The sequence below is a fragment of the Marmota flaviventris genome, chromosome 9, assembly GCF_047511675.1.
Source record: "Marmota flaviventris isolate mMarFla1 chromosome 9, mMarFla1.hap1, whole genome shotgun sequence".
Classification (NCBI taxonomy): Eukaryota; Metazoa; Chordata; class Mammalia; order Rodentia; family Sciuridae; genus Marmota; species Marmota flaviventris.
In genome coordinates this window covers 50,724,259-50,741,467 of record NC_092506.1, presented here as the reverse complement: position 1 = coordinate 50,741,467, position 17,209 = coordinate 50,724,259, and the positions used below count along the sequence as shown (strand labels likewise).

General features: G+C 43.3%; 1 protein-coding gene across 1 annotated transcript in view; it reads left to right on the top strand.

Annotated features, from left to right (window-relative positions):
- Parva (parvin alpha) overlaps positions 1–9,664 on the top strand; it is a 150,734-nt gene extending 141,070 nt beyond the window's left edge. The window contains exon 13 of the mRNA XM_027942329.3: positions 7,584–9,664. Coding sequence (XP_027798130.1) covers positions 7,584–7,660 — 77 coding nt within the window. The 3' untranslated portion in view covers positions 7,661–9,664. The remainder of the gene's footprint in view (positions 1–7,583) is intronic.
- The last annotated feature ends 7,545 nt before the right edge of the window (positions 9,665–17,209 follow it).

The following is a 17,209-nucleotide window of genomic DNA, read 5'->3' as shown; positions in this document are numbered from 1 at the left end:
ACCCAGAGGTAATGGGATTGTAGTATCCAAACCTTAGCAGTCATTAAAATTAAATAAAATGGCCAGTTTGAAATGTTCCCCCATTTGGATATTTCTCTCTCTAGCAGCCTCAGAATTCACCTGTCTTTTAAAAGGTAAAACAAGCTAAGGATGTGGCTAAGTGGTAGAGTGCTTGCCTGGCACATATAAGGCCCTGGGTTCAATTCCCAGCAACATTTAAAAAAAAAAAATTTTTTTTAAGGGTTTGATGAAAACAAATCCTCCAGCCTCCATCTATATCTTTCCTCAGGCCCCAAACTCCTCCACTGTTTTTTTATTTTCTTCTGCCCCCTTTGCCTGCTGGTTCTCTGCTAATGCTTAATCTTCTTCTGTTCATGGCCTTGCTCTCTCCCAAGCCACCTGCTAGGGCCATGACCCTGAGAACCCACCCTAATCCTATTCTTCCTCTTGGTAGCATGTGGCCTTGTTGCAGGGTCTGTTCCTGCCACACATCAGGCCAGGCATGCCAGCAAATGAGGAAGGCTGTCTTTGCTCAAGGAGTTCACAGTCCAGGCCTGCGGCAGAGGCAGATGCTCAAATATGCACACAAGTCACGGACTGAGAACCTGAGGGAGCACTAGAAAGGAAGACCATGGGGATCTAAAAATATGAAACAAGGAGCCATCCCTGGCAGTGTTTGGGGAAGGCTTCCCTGAAGCACTGGTGCTTGGAGCCAAGGTTTGCAGGAAGATCAGCAGCCAAATCATGTGGAAGAGTAACCTAGATATTGCAACCACATGGGCAAAGACTGAGCACAGTTCAAGGGGAGGCAGAGAATAGAAGCCAGTGTAGCAGCAGTGCATAGTGAATGGGGAGGGGTGTGGCAAGAAATGAGGTGGAAAGCTAGACCAAGTCAGGTTGTACCTGCAAAGCCATGGTCGAAGATTTGGACCTCAAGGAAATGGCTGTGGGCTGCACGACTCCAAAGGGCACCCTTTATGCCACAGTCTGTAGGAGACCCCTGGGTTATGAAGTATTCACACTGCACAGCCTGATGGTCAGGGTGCACTGGATGAAATGAAATGGAGAGAGTCAGAGGAGCCTGGCCAGGAGCTTGCTGTAGGGACCCTGATGCACCTCTGCTTTCTCCTTCACACTCCCCTGCTTATCTCATTGTTGCCCCCTCTGCCTTTCCAGCAGTTCCCCCCACCCCAGAGTCACTTCCTAATGTTTGACTTGAATAAAATTTAAGAAATGCACTGTAAAGGACAATGTAAGAAGTGATATCAGGAGAAAACACAGGAAGTGAAAGATCACTTCAATAGAGAGAGAGAGATTCTGAAAAAATATTGAACAGAAATCCTTGAGATGAAGGAATCAATAAACCAAATTTAAAAATTCAGTGGAAAGCACCACCAACAGATTAGACCACTTGGAAGACAGAGTTTCATTCAATGAAGACAAAACATATAGTCTTGAAAATAAAGTTGACCATGGAGAAATGTTAAGAGACCATGAATAGAACTTCCAAGAAACATGGGATAACCTGAAAAGACCAAATTTAAGATTTGTTGAGATAGATGAAGGCTCAAGATGCAAACCAAAGGAATGCACAATCTTTTCAATGAAATAATATCAAAAAAATTCCCAAACATAAAGAATGAAATGGAAATTCAGATACAGGAGGCTTACGGGACCCCAAATATACAAAATTACAACAGACCCACACCGAGGCACAATATTATGAAAATGCCTAACACAGAGAATAAGGGTAGAATTTTAAAGGCTGACAGAGAAAAATAAGTCACATTTAGAGGGAAACCAATCTGGATCTCAGCTGATTTCTCAACCCAGACCCTCAAAGCTAGGAGGTCTTGGAATAATATATAACAAGTTCTGAAAGAAAATGGATGCCAGCCAAGAATACTATACCCAGCAAAATTAAGCTTCAGAATTGATGATGAAATAAAAACCTTCCATGATAAACAAAAGCTAAAAGAATTCACTACTAGAAAGCCTACAATACAGAATATTCTCAACAAAATATTTCATGAAGAATAAATGTAAAATAGAAATGAAAACCAGCAAAGGGAGGAAATACACTAGAAGAATATTCAATCAAAGAAGAAAGTAATTCAAGTTAAAAACCAGAAATAAATAAAAATGATAGGGCATAAAAATCATATCTCAATAGTAGCATTGAATGTAAATGGGCTAAACTCAGACTGGCAGATTGAATTAAAAAACAAGAGCCAACAATATGCTGTGTCCAAGAGACTTACCTCATAGGCAAAGACATCCACAGACTGAAGGCAAAATGGGGAAAAAAAAATATATCACTCACATGGATCTCATAAACAAGCAGGGGTTTCTATCCTCATATCAGATAAAATGGACTTTGAGCCAAAGTTAAGCAGAAGGGACAAAGAAGGACATTTCATACTGCTTAAGGGAATCTTACATCAACAAGACATACAGTTGTAAATATTTATGCCCCAAACAATGGAGCATTTATGTATATTAAGATGCAAACTCTTCTTAACTTTAAGAATCAAATAGACCATAACACAATAATACTGCATGACTGTAACACACCTTTATCACCACTGGATAGATTCTCCAAACGAAAAACTAAAAAAAGAAGCTATAGAACTAAAAAATACAATTAATAATTTAGACTTAATGGACATATATAGAATATTTTATCCATCAATGAGTGAATACACTTTCTTCTCAGCAGCACATGGATCCCTCTCTAAAGTAGATCATACCTTAGGCTACAAAGCAATTCTGAGCAAATACAAAGTAAGAAATAATACCTTGCATTCTATCAGATCATAATGGAATGAAATTAGAAATCAAGGATAAAATTAAAAAATAGAAGCTAATCTAACACCTGGAGACTAAATAATATGCTATTGTATGACCAATGGATAGCAGGAGAAATCAGGGATGAAATAAAAATTACTTAGAGGTAAATGAGAATAACGATACAACATATCAAAATCTCTGGGACACTATGAAGGCAGTGCTAAAAGGAAAGTTCATTGCATTGAGCTCACTCATGAAAAGCATAGAAAGTCAACAAATAACATTACATCTCAAAGCCCTAGAAAAAGAACAAATCAACACCAAAAGCAGTATAAGACAGGAAATAATTTAAATGAGAGCTAAAATCATTTAAATTGAAACAAAAGAAACAATCCAAAAAATTGACAAAACAAAAAGTTCATTCTGTGAAAAAATATATAAAATTCGTAAACTCTTAGCTGAGCTAATGAAGAGAAAGAGAAAACTCAAATACTAATTCATGATGAAAAGGGAAATATCATAATGGACATTATTGAAATACAGATGATAATCCAAAAATATTTTGAAAATTTATACTCTACTAAAATAGAAAATCTTAAAAACATTGACAAATTTCTAGACATATATGACCTACCAAATTGAATCAGGAGAACATAGAAAATTTAAACCGATCAATTTTAAGCACTGAAATTGAAGATACCATCAAAAGCCTACCAAGAAAGAAAAGCCCAGGAGCAGACAGATTCTTGGCCAAGTTCTACAAGTCCTTCAAAGGAGAACTAACTCCAATCCTCCTCAAGTTATTACATGAAATAGAAAAGGAGGGGACTCTTCCAAATTCATTTTATGAAGCTATTATCACCCTGATACCAAAACCAGACAAAAACACATCAAGGAAGTAAAATTTCAGATAAATATCCGTGATGAACATAGATGCAAAAATTCTTGATAAAATACTGGCAAATTGCATACAAAAACATATTAAAAGATAGTGCACCACAATCAAGTAGAATTCATCCCAGGAATGCAAGGTTGGTTCAACATATGGAAATGAATAAACATAATTCTTCACATCAATAGACTTAAAGACATGAATCACATGATTATTTCAATAGATGCAGGAAAAGCATTTGACAAAATACAGCAACCATTCATGTTCAAAACACTAGAAAAACTAGAGGTTGTAGGAACATGCTTCAACACTGTAAAAGCTATGTATGCTAAACTCAAAGCCAACATCATTCTAAATGGAGAAAAATTCAAGACATTCCCTCTAAAAACTGAAACAAGACAGGGATGCCCTCTTTTACTACATTTATTCAACATCATCCTTGAAACTCTAGCCAGAGCAATTAGACAAAAGAAAGAAATTAAAGGAATACAAATAGGAAAAAAAGAACTATCAAACTATCACTAATTAATGATGACATGATTCTATATTTAGAAGACCCAAAAAACTCCACTAGAAAACTTCTAGAACTCATAAATGAGTTCAGCAAAGTAGTGATATATAAAATTAACACTATGTTCCCATACATCAGTGGTGAATCTACTGAAAAAGAAATTAGGAAGATTATCCATTCATAATCACCTCCAAAAAATATTTGGGAATCAATCCAGCAAAAGAGGTGAAAGATGTCTACAATGAAAAATACAGAACTCTAAAGGAAGAAATTGAAGAAGACCTTAGTAGATGGAAAGTTCTCCCCTGTTCTTGGATAGGCAGAATTAATATTGTCAGAATGGCCATTCTACCAAAAGTGCTATACACATTTAATGCAATTCCTATTAAGGTTCCAATGATGTTCTTCATAGGAATAGAAAAAGCAGTCATGAAATTTCTTTGTAGAAATAAGAGGCCCATAATAGCCAAAGCAATCTTCCGTGAGAAAAGTGAAGCAGGAAGTATCACAATACCAGAACTTCAATTAACCACAGAGCAATAGTAACAAAAGTGGCATGGTATTGACACCAAAACAGACATGAAGACCAATGGTACAGAATAGAAGACACAGAGACAAACCCACATGAATACAGTTACCTCATACTAGTCAAAGGCACCATAGCGTACATTGGAGAAAAGACAGCCTTTTCAACAAATGAGTCTGGGAAAACTGGAAGTCCATATGTAGTAGAATGAAACTGAACCCCTATCTCTCACCCTGCATAAAATTCAAACTCAAATGTGGATCAAAAGACCTAGGCATGAAACCAAGAGACCTTGCGCCGACTAGAAGAAAAAGTAGGCCCAACTCTTCATCTGTGTTGGCTTAGGAACCAAATACCTCAACAAGACTCTAGAGAGCAAGAAGTAAAATCAATAAATGGGATGGTATCAAACTAAAAAGCTTCTTCACAGCAAAGGAAACAATCAAGAATGTGAAGAGAGAGCCTACAGAGTGGGAGAAAATCTTTACCACACGCACCTCAGATAGAACATTAATCTCCAGGATATATAAAGAACTCAAAAAACTTAACACCAATAAATAAATAAATAAATAGCCCAATCAACAAATGTGCAAAGGAACTGAACAGACACTTCACAGAAGAAGAAATGTGAATGGTCAACAAATATATTAAAAAATGTTCAACATCACTAGCAATTAGAGAAATGTAAATTAAATCTACATTGAGATTTCATCTCTCTCCAGTCAGAATGGCAATTATCAAGAATACAAGTAACAATATATGTTGGTAAAGGATATAGGGAAAGAGGTACACTCATACATTGCTGATGGGACTGCAAATTGGTACAACCACTCTGGAAAGCACTATGGAGATTCCTCAAAAAATTAGGTATGGAACCACTACTTGACCCAGTTATCCCACTCCTCAGTATATACCCAGAGGACTTAAAATTAGCCAACTATAGTGATGCAGCCACATCGATGTTCATAAGAATTCAATTCACAATAGCTAAGCTATGGAACCAACCTAGGAGCCCTTCAACAAATGAATGGAAAAAGAAACTGTGATACATATATACAATGGAATATTACTCAGCCATAAAGAAGAATGGAATTACAGCAATTACCAGTAAATGGCTAGAAGTGGAGACTATCATGCTAAGTGAAATAAGCCAATCCCCCCCCCCAAAAAAAAAAAAACAAGGCTGAATGTTCTGATATGCAAATACTACTTACAGTAGGAAGAGGGAGAAGGGAAAGTTTACCAGATTGGACAGGGCAGAGTGGGGGAAAGGGAGCAGGAATGGGAATGGGAAAGACAGTAGAATGAACCGGACATAACTTTCCTGTGTTCATATGTGCGTACACAACCAGTGTAACTCCACATCACGTATGACCACAAGAATGGGAAGTTATACTCCATTTATGTATGACATGTCAAAATACACTCTATAGTCAAGTGTAACTAAAAAGAACACATAAAAATTTTTTTTTAATTCAAGAAATACCAACACCAAGCAGTCAGGGGAGAATAGGAATCAGCCCAGTGGTCAAGGGATTCCCCTTGGTAGCCAGCGGGGCTGCTCAGACCAGTGGATGAAGCAGCATGAGAGCCAACAGGGAAACTGTGAACCCAGGGCCTCTCGGGAGGTTCCTGGGCACCTGTGGCCTCTCAACAAGAGAACTTGGCGTAAGTTTGGGCTCAGCTGGGCCAGAGCAGGGTTGGTGTGTGAGCAGGATCTGGCCTGGGTGGGAACAGGCAGAGGGGGCTCTGAGGTGAGAGGAGCCTAAGGAGGTTCTATGCACTCCTAATAGAGTTCCTTCTCTATTTATTTACTTTAATTCTTTACAGCATGACCCTCTAAGGGAATGCGGAGGGAGGACAGTGGAGGAACCTTGTCAGAGGGAAGGACAGGGGAGGAACCAGCAGGGATTAGAGGAGCAGCCAAAGAAGATGGAGATGGATGGATGGATGGATGGATGGATGGATGGATGGATGGATGGATGGATGGGTGGATGGATGGGGAGGGGAGAAACTTTACAAAACACGTCAGTGAGTCATGTCCAGCCTGGCAGCTGCCTGAATCCAATCTCTAGCTTCCAAAATCATTCAGCGCCACAGTGTGTAATTGGAAACCTTCCAGGATGCAGCCCTCACACCCACCTCTCCAGCCAAACTCACCTATTTGCAGCTTTCCAGAGCAATCCCAGGTTTAGCAAGACACAGTAACACCCCGCCCCCTGCCCCCGAGAGTTCTTGGCCAGATTCTTTACCTGGCAAGCTCCTGTGGCTTTGTGTCATCATTCAAGTATGGCCTTCTGTCCCAGGAAGGAAGGAAAGAGGTAGTTACCTGGAAGCTCAGGAACCCCTGGTGGAACTCTCCTGAAAGGACATTCCAACTCCAGCTGCCCTCCAGTGCCTCAAACCCATCTGTGGGACTGCCTGCCTGCGTCCTCCCTGCCGGGGCCTCCCTGGCCAAGGAAGAGGCAGCCTGGGGCCTGACTCCCCACCTCCTTCCCACTGTCCAAGTAGGCACAGTAGTGAATGCCAGGGGCAGGGGTAGAAGGGCCTCAGGGACAGGGACATTCAGGGGACATGGCCAGTAGCCCTCCTGTCTAGAGATGTTTCCAGGGTGAAGCCTGCGTGCTCTGGGGCTGCTTTATTTTAGTGAGAGGTGAGACCCTTGTGCCCCCGTCCCTGTCCCTCGCTGTCCCCTGCCTTGAATTCCCACTGCACCCTCTGTCCCTCCTTCCACACCCACAGGCCCCAGGGTCCACCCCCATACTGGGCAGTTGGGGATGAGTGGTGGCTAAAAGAGGACAGTGAATGCCACCTTAGAGCATGTCCCTCACTGAGGCAGGTGGCATTTTCTGTTTTCTCCATAGACATCGTCAACTGTGACCTGAAGTCCACGCTGCGAGTGCTGTACAACCTCTTCACCAAGTACCGGAACGTGGAGTGAAGGCCTGGGCCTCCGCCGCCCAGCAGCTCCTGCTGCGGGCAGACTGGACCAGCCTCGGAACCGCCTTACCCTGCTTGTCCCCATGCCCTGCTGCGTGCTCTCCACAAGCCCAGCAACTGCCCAGAGATAGTGGGAATGGACACCAGGAAGGAAATGACCAATATCTTGGTGGGCTGAGCCACACCTCCCAGGCCCTGGGACTACCCAGCAGTGAGCTGGGGGAGTGGACCTGGCCAGGTGCCAGGCCCACACGTCCCTGTGTGTGCTTCAGGAGTCAGCTCAGGCATGGTCCCCAGAAGATGCACAGATCACAGTCCCTGTTAATGGGTATAAACTATGCCAGGCCCACGCTAAGTCCTCTCCCGTGTTCAAGTTCATTAGCCCTCACAACTCCCCTGGAGGAGATGTTATAATCCCCCTTTACAGATGAGGAGACTGAAGCTTGGAGATTGAGTGACTCACCAGAAGTTGGCATTTGTTTTTCCTCTCTGAACAACATGTCTGTTAATAACTCATCAATTACATCACATTCTTTGGGCATGTGCCCCCACTGAGCATTCTAAAGCGTATGTGCACACGCATGCGCCCGCGCACACCTGAGTCCTCAGAGAAGACAGGAAGCACTGATCTCACCACTGGGGCAGGCTAGGTCAGGGCTTGGTGATTCACACTGAAACTGACAAATTGAATTTAACCCAATTAATGGTGTGTGTGTGTGTGGCAGGAGTCGTGTCCCTCAAATCCTTTGTACAAATGAAAATTAGTCTTAATTCCTTCAGATTTATAATAACCCCATACTCTAGTTTCACAGTGACATTTGGGAAGGATTCTGTTTAGAATTAATGGAGTGGCACATTTTGCAGCCTTTTTGCTTGATTGCATGTAATGGAAATGCCCTATATTTTCCTGCAAAATAAGAACTCAATTCATTATCGTTAGGCAAATGTACAATATAGTCAGGCCCTGCAGAGAGCTGGGCACAAGCCCGAGTAAGCAGCGCTTGGGAAGTAGGGCTCTTCAGCGGGGACCCTTGAACTTTAAAGAAAGGAACTCCTTTTTGCCTTCTAATTGATCATTTAGACCATTCTGGCTAAGTCTGCCCACATGTAATTACCGGCTAATTCAGGCGAGGAAAAATGTAAGTCATTTAGACCAAAGCAGAGCTGTTTCCTTGCGTGGGTGACTCAAGGGCTTGTGGTTACTTGTATCTCCTCTATGTGAACCGGACTGAATTATAGAGCTCTGCTCATGCCAGGCTGCTGCTAGGTCCTGTCAGAAAAGGAAAGGGGCCAGAGCGGGGCAGGAGCAAGGGGAACACGAAGCGGGGGGAGATGCTTGCACACGTAGCATATAGGGAAATACCTTCAGAGACAGAGATGTGTGCTTTATGGTACTTAACACTTGTGCCCTTAAATTGACCGAGGCCTTGCAGTAATCACCTGTGCTGATACTACATCGTCATTATACAATTTTCATAAATGCATCTGATAGACACCAGCCTGTGTGGCCTCCTCCAGAAGTCTGTGACTGCCTTGTCATGCTTTACGCCACCACACAAGCCCACCTGGGGTTTGAGGAGTTCACTGTGATCTCTTTCTCCACCACCCAAAGTCAGGACCCCACTTGTCCCAAGATATTCCTGCAGCCTTTCTCCTTGTAGCTTACTCCACTGCCCATCAGCAGGAATTCAACCCGGAGATTTAGTCACACTGTGTATTTTTTTGGATATTTCGCTCTTGTTACTCGGCATAATGAGCATTCAAGATGTAAAGGCAGTGTACTGTCCTGTGTCAATTTATGTACAAGAATACAATTCTTTTTTACTTAACTAGTGAGATAGCGTATTTTTCATTAGGAAGCACTAAATAGTATAATGTTTCTGTCGCTCTCTTTTAAAGTCCAGGTAGCAAATCAAGATAAATAATTGCCTTGTCTCCCTGTGCAATACTAAAGCGGGATGAAACGAGAGGAATGCATTCATTTAAACATGCTTTGCTGTACAAATTTTGTCTCCTCTTTGGTCATTTTCCCCTTATATTCAAGTTGCAAATGTCAAGTGCCCTTAGTAATTGCACTTCATTTTTTGTGTTTTAGATATATACAGTATGGGAACACTTGCAACATTTTTAAATAATAGGCATTGCATCAGAAAACTGTGTTTCAGGGCAGATCTTCAACTCATCCCAGAATCCCAGGACTTGGGTCTGGTTTTCTAACCCTGACATCTCACTTAGATGTGTTCCTTTAGATTCTGGAATCTCCTACTTAAGACATGACCATAGTTTTGACCTGGAAAAGAAGCATCAGAAAATAAATAAGCCAGGGATTGGAGCTGGAGCTCAGTGGTAGAACACGTGCTTAGCATGCACAAGGCCCTGGGTTCAATCCCCAGGACTAAAAAAATAAAAAGAAATAAGCCAAACTTAACCTTCATCTCTTAAAAAACAAAAAAGAAACTGAGGGTGGGGTATAGCTCAGTGGTAGAGTACTTGCCTAGCATATGCAAGGCCCTGGGTTCCATGAGAGGAAAAAAATCATCGGTTCTCAGTAGGCTGAGTAGTTTTTCCCCTCTTTTCTAAATTTAAATTCATTATTTTTAATAGTTAATACATAAATATACAAGATTCAAAAATCATGAACCGGTATCTAACAAAAAGCCCAAGTCTCCATTCTCTTCTTTCCTAGCAGCTATGGTCCTCCATGGACACAACTGTTTGGAACCATTTTTCATGCACGCCTCAGACATGATCCATGTATGTGGAGCATGCACATACTATAAAATCTTTGGGTTCTTTAAAAATATAAATAGCCTCTTAGACATATTGTCATACACATTGCTTTTTTTCACTTCATATTCTATCTTAGAGATTGTTTTACATTGGGCATTAAAAGAAATCGCCCTATAATCCCAGCAACTTGGGAAGCTGAGGCAGGAAGATCGTAAAATTCAAAGCCAGCCTTAGCAACTCTGAGAGATCCTGTCTCAAAATACATAAATAGAGAGACAGACAGACAGACAGATAAATAACAAAAGTACTGGGGATGTAGCTCAGTGGTTAAACCTCCCTGGGTTCAATCCCTGTTGCCATAAATAAATAAATAAGATCCTCTTGCATTTTAAAATGACAATCTGAGCACTTTGTAAATCTAAATGCACATCTAGTCCATTTCAGTTAGGAATGAAAAACCCTACCCAAAGGAGGAGAAGGCCTTGAACTGAATGTGTTGTTTTCTAAAGTTGTATTTGGGCACATTATGGCAAATTGTGCACAACTCTTTTCTGGGTGTGGGACATGCTGGGGATCAAACTCAGGCCTTAGTCAAGCTAAGCCCATGATCAACCACTGAGCTACACCTCCAGCCCCGTTGTGTGCAACTTGATTAAAACACATGGGAACACTTGCAAAGTTTTTAATGTGTTTTTGCACATTACTAGCCCTTGCTGTGATGTCCAGCCGTCAGCCCTCAGTGCTTGTCTGCTCCCAAAAAAGGCTCCGATTTCACATGTGCAGCTATAGAGTTGACATTTCCAAAACCTGGGAGAAGGTTTCTTTATCAGCACATCAGCAACATGGTCTTGAGTTAGTTGCAAGTTTCAACTGCTGCCATCAGAGCTTTTTAATTATGAATGACTGTTAGCTTAGCTTATCATTATCAGTTTATTTTGTTGTGGGTCCTTGGTTAACCCTCTAGAATATATTGAAGCTTATTTGCATCAACAGTATTCTAGGGCTATAATTTTCCAATAAGTAGATTCTACAACATGTATACATTGTGGTTCCAATAGGAATCATTCTACTCCAGTGCTAAAGCAAATGCAGACATAATCCACTCCCCCCAAATTAGCACTAATTTATTTTTCCACCGGAAAATAAGACTAGATGGAGTCAGTAGGTCAGTTTTGCCCCAAGGAAGGGGGGGGGTGATTAAAAATAATTTGAGATCCACTACCTTTAATACTGCCTCACTATTGGAATCCTACCTTCATAGCATGTCCTAGTCATGCAAGAGGGACATATCCTAAAATTTCTACTAATTCCAATATTACAGAAAATTTCCTCCATAAAAGTCACTTAGGTCTATTGAAAAATTCAAAAGAGTTGCTGCAAATACTAAGAACAAGAGAACTGCATTGAGATGCAGTGCTGATCAGTAGGTTGTATTGCTCACCCTTAAGGGTTCTATTTCCACACACTCGCATCCCAAATACTTGCAGATTCAGTCTTAGCAAAAGATAGGTTGCTAGGAGTTGTGCGCTGTCGTAATTGCAAAGGTTTTTGCTGGGTTTCTACTGTTTTTTATTTCCTTATCCCAAATATAAGCCCAGCTCTAAAATTTGCCGACACCCTGGCCTTCCTGCCATGGTAGTGAAACATCTGACTATGTGCACGTGTGTTCAGGATAGCCATGCAGCTATGAGGATGCTGCATGCAGAAGGAGCCACCCCAGAACCACACCTGACCATCTTGAGAATTTGTAGCTTCCCAGGTAGGAAGCGGCCAGTGCAGCATCTCCTAAAGTATATTCTGTAGGATATTAATAGTCAGTAGGTGAAAATGTCACACTCAGCAAGTTTGGGAACAGAACACAAAGCTAAGAAAATTAAACTAGCTTAGACTTTTTTGTTGCTTCTAACTGGAGCCCATTTCAGGGTTCCCTACACTAGTGAGTGTCAGCACTCCTAACAGAAGGCAGAATACACTGGGACCCAAACTTGTTTGACCATGAAACCCATTGGCCCCTGAGAAATTTCTAGGATGAGTGCTCTGTAGCACTCAACCATTCCACCAGTTAGCCATATATTCAGCTAGTATGTATTGAATGAGAGCTCACAGTCTAGAGGAGGAGACATACACACACACACACACACACACACACACACACCCATCAGTGTTAGTTATAAATTGTAATTCCTCCTATGGGGGAGAACAGTCTGCCCTCTATCCATGGGTTCCATATCCACAGACTCAACCAAGCATGAATTTAAAAAAAAAAAAAAAATTTAATGGGATCTGTACTGATCTCATCCAGACTATTTCATCATTCCCTAAAATATATAGCATAACTACTATTCACATAGCATCTACTTTATATTAGGTATTATAAGAAAGCTAGAGATGATTTTAAGATAGGGGAGGAACATACAGGTAATATGCAAATACCACACTGTTTTATACCAGGAACTTGAGCATCTGCAGATTTAGATGTCTTGCTTGTGGTCCTGGAACCAGTCCCCCGTGGATACAAAGGGACCACTGTACTCAAAACTATAAAAAGCGGTCTAATTTAGATTTTGAGATCAAGAGAGATCTCTAGCAAACTGACATTTTAAAAATAACACGTGATACCTGGAGCCTCGCAATGGAAGAGCCCGCCATATGAAGGCACAGCCTGAGGGATTATCCCAAGACAGGAGAAGGCGGCTTGGTTCTCTGGAGGAAACAGCAAAATGAGTACCCGGGAAGAAGGGGTATCAGATCACAATTCGAAGAAGTACAGATTTTTATAATAAGAAAAATGGGGAGAAGTTTCACTTAAAACCTTCCCACTGTGCCGGGACCCTAAGAAAGTCCATGTGAATAGTCTGGGACTGTCCTTCTCGTCTCCAGACCATGGTCATGGCCGAACAGCAAAGGAGACCAGGAGAGGAGATGGGGCTTCTGCTCCGCCCACAGCCCCAACCTGGTCTCAGTGACATACTCCACCTCCCCTGAGGCTACAGAGATGGCAGCAGCTTCAAGGCCATCCCTGACCCCCTGTCCCCAACATATTGTCCTCTGAGAAGAGCTAAGGGAACCCGAGAGACTGGTTGAAGCATGTGAAACAAAGGAAAGAAGAAGATCACCAGGACAGAACTCTATCCATGGGGACCAGTGCCTCCAACCTCCTCAGTGAGGAGGAGGATCCCTGCTCCATCCCCACGTGGATCCCATGGCCGGCTAATGTGTAGGATAAAGCACAGCGGTCCCGGGGGATCCTCAGGGAGTTGGCTCCAGGACCACCTTCAGGTACCCAAATCTGCAAAGGCTCAAGTTCCTGATATAAAATGGCCTAGTATTTGCATATAACCTTACATACATCCTCCCTATGCTTTAAATCATTTCTAGATTACTTATAATGTAAACATTATACAAATAATTGTTATGTTCTATTGTTTAGGGAATGACAAGGGAAAAAAAGTCTCTACATGTGCAGTATGGATGCAATTTTTTTCCCTGAATATTTTCAACCAGCCGTTGGTTGAATCTATGGGTGCAGAACCCACAGACAGGGATGGCTGACTGTTAGCCTCCTGGATATGGAACAATAGTTTCATTTTCCAAGTTCATGCTAATTACTAATCAGCATTATTTATAATCTTTATAATGCCTACCACATTATATAAAGCCTACCAAACGGGGGTCACTTACCTTTCAGAGTACCTTGTGAAGTATCTTTCATAGGTAGGTTTATTATTTTTACTTGGAGTTTTGAATACCAGAAATATCCTTGGAAATCCCTACTTGAGAGCTCCTTGGCTGGAAACCAGTTCAGTGGGTGCCTGTCCCAGAGGATGCTTCTCCTTGGTGGCCCCCACAGCCTGAGCAGTCTGTATTCTTGCCTCAGCGCCCCTAAATCTTCGCCACATGCTCATGGGCACTGGCTTTGATGCTGGCATTTGAAGCAGCACTTAGGAAATTCTGAGAGGCCCCGATGATTAAGATAAATAACATTTGTCAATGAAACGGACTTTTCATTTCTTTTTATCGATTTTCATGTTTTCACATCTTCAGATGAGATTGGTTAGCCTAGGGCGGCATTCCAAGACACACAAACGTCATTAAGACAATCGCTTTAAGAGTGTGATGTTTTATTGAGGTGGACAGGACAATAGATAAATATTTAATCTCTTGCACGTTTACTCGGTACGGGAGCCAGGGTTGGGGCTGCACAACTCTCGGGCTATTCTAAGTCTTCCTGGAAACCTTGACAATGGCCTTGCCACCCACCTGCAGAAACACAGTGTCTGCCCTTGACAAATATTTGTCAGTGTTTCTGAAAGCGGCTCCTGGAAGCCTTTCTTTGCTCAGCCCACAGAGGTTACCGCATCTGCCCATGTTTGTTTTGGTATTGGAGAATATAAATGCTCACTGAGCTGGGGACATTTGGATTCAAATAACGAACAGTGAGGAGGTGACAAGTAACGGTGCCCTAAGCTTGGTTATTGGTGGCCAGGGACTCTCTTCCCTCCTTCTCCCTTCTCTGTGCTGAGCTCTCTGATCAGTGCTGGGGGCTGGTGGGCAGTTGTGTTCTCTGAGCTTCACCTGAGCCGAGGCTTGGTGTGTCGCTGCTTCTCCCAGCTAACTCCCACAACGCCCTACTGACCTGCGTTGGAACCGTACACTGTCCAGAACCAGGACCAAGGCTCTCATCACTGGTGCGAAACCAAGCTCGGGGGTCTTCCAGATAGCATTGGTCTGTACAGTTCAGCATCCTCATGTCTTCATTGGCAGATCAAAGGACTCTCTGACCTGCGGACTTTCAGTGTGATTTGTCAATAGAACAGCTTTCTCTCCTAATCCGTCCGTGATGATGCCAATTGCCACAAGAAATGTTCTCACCCATGGCACCACGGGCCCACCTTGCACTAATGAAGTGGGACTCCATATACCATAGGAGGAGAATTCCAGTCCGCTCCCTGGGCTCGCCACCATCAGAACGCCCCTGAGTAAGTCATGCAATCACATCAGAATAATTACGGAATGCCTGCTCCACATTCAACCCCTTTCTATGCATAAAAATAGGAACAGAAAATGCAGGGCCCCTTCCCAAATAATTCCTCCATCCTAATGACAATGACAGACGCAGCTCATTTGAAACAACCGATGATATCATGGAGGGTGCCAACTACATGCTCTCAGAAAATAGCCCGGCCACCAGGTACTCTTTAGGGACACCTCTCTCCAGGGCCAGTAACTTCATGCTTCATACATATTTGCCACTACAAAAACCACATCACTCACCATGATGTTTTGAAGTCTCATCTGTGGCTGGAAAATCCTTGTCTTTATGGCACAGACTCCACACAGCCACCAAAGACCCAAAGTCCACCCTGGACTCAACTGCCAGCTATTCTAACTTTGTCCTCACTCTCAGAACTTTATTTTGCCTCCCTAAACTCAAATTCTTGGTCCCCCCACTCCTTGTAAGTTTTTCGACTTTTACTCCCCAGTTCAGTATCGCTGCCGAGAACCCCAGAGTGGACACAAACTGGCCGGCTTCGTGGTCATCCTGCCATTGCCGTGGAGTGAGGGCCTTCTGACTCTGGAGAGCTCTGTCTCATTCTCGTGGATCACCTTCATCTCCCCAAAGACCTCTTCCCTTCCTGCTTCCTGTGCCCATCTTCTCACCTCCTCCCCTTTATTCTGCACCTCTTCCTTGGCCAAGAAAATCAGAACGGCTAGTTCCATGTTCTTCCCAGGGCACCTGGCGTGGCTTCTCACTGCCTCACTCCAGGCCGCCCCTCCTCCACCTGCCCGCTGCAGGACAAGGTCGATCCTTCCTCCAACTCCCTCCTCCCCCAGTCTTTTCTCCAATCACTGGCAGATACCAAGTTCTCACTGCGGTTCCATTTTACGGCCTGTTCCACTTTCCCCTGGAAGCCTTCGGATCCCTGGGGCTCCCGTTTCCTCCCTTTCCCCTTTCTTCTCGGGCCCCCTGCAAGCTGCCCCTAGTTTGAAAGAAGCTACAATTGCTTTCTAAGGGGTCAGCTCCAAATTCACGGGGCTGGTCCTGGGCGGGTGGGGGACAGGAGGATTTCTACCTTCCACAGGTAAAGATGAAGCTGAGCTGCAGGCGGCAACATCGCAGAGCGGGGAGGTGGCCCCCGTGGCCTGGCTCTGCAGCATCTGGCCTTGCTGGATGGCTCTCCTCTCCTTTCTCCAGGAACTTGGCTGCCATAGTTTCAGAGACACTAATGACAATCATCTGCTTCCCTCACCCTCCGGCTGCTGCTGGGTTTGCTTCTTAGGTGGAGTTTTTCCTCTCCCTAGCCCCTACCTGGGCATGTGCTCTCCTCCCATCTCTCCTGGTCCCACTCCTTGCTCTCCCTCCAGCCCCATCCCACCCCCACACCCAGGTGAGCATTTCCGGCCTCTCAGCATCCTCTAAGCAGGCTTCCGTAGGTCCCTGCTGACACACCCCACACTGAGTTTTGATCCTCCCAATCCTACCTCTCTTTGGGACATCCCCTTCTCAGACCCACAAAGAAGTTCATTTTTTAAAATCGCTTCTTTGTACTTATTCATGACAGCAGAGTCCATTTTGATAAAATGCTACATGCATCGAGTAGATCTTCCCCTGATTAAGGACAGTAGAATCCACTTTGATATAAGTTTGTAAGCATGGACTAGATCTTATTCTCATTAGGACCCTATTCTCCCACAAGGAAGTTCTGAATTTTCTGCTCCTCTCCGTGCACCAAGCCTATTGTGTGCTTTCTCAGGAGCTGCCTGCTTTGCACTGAGTCCCTCCTCCTCAGACCCCCAGGCCTTCCCCTCTTTTCGGCCT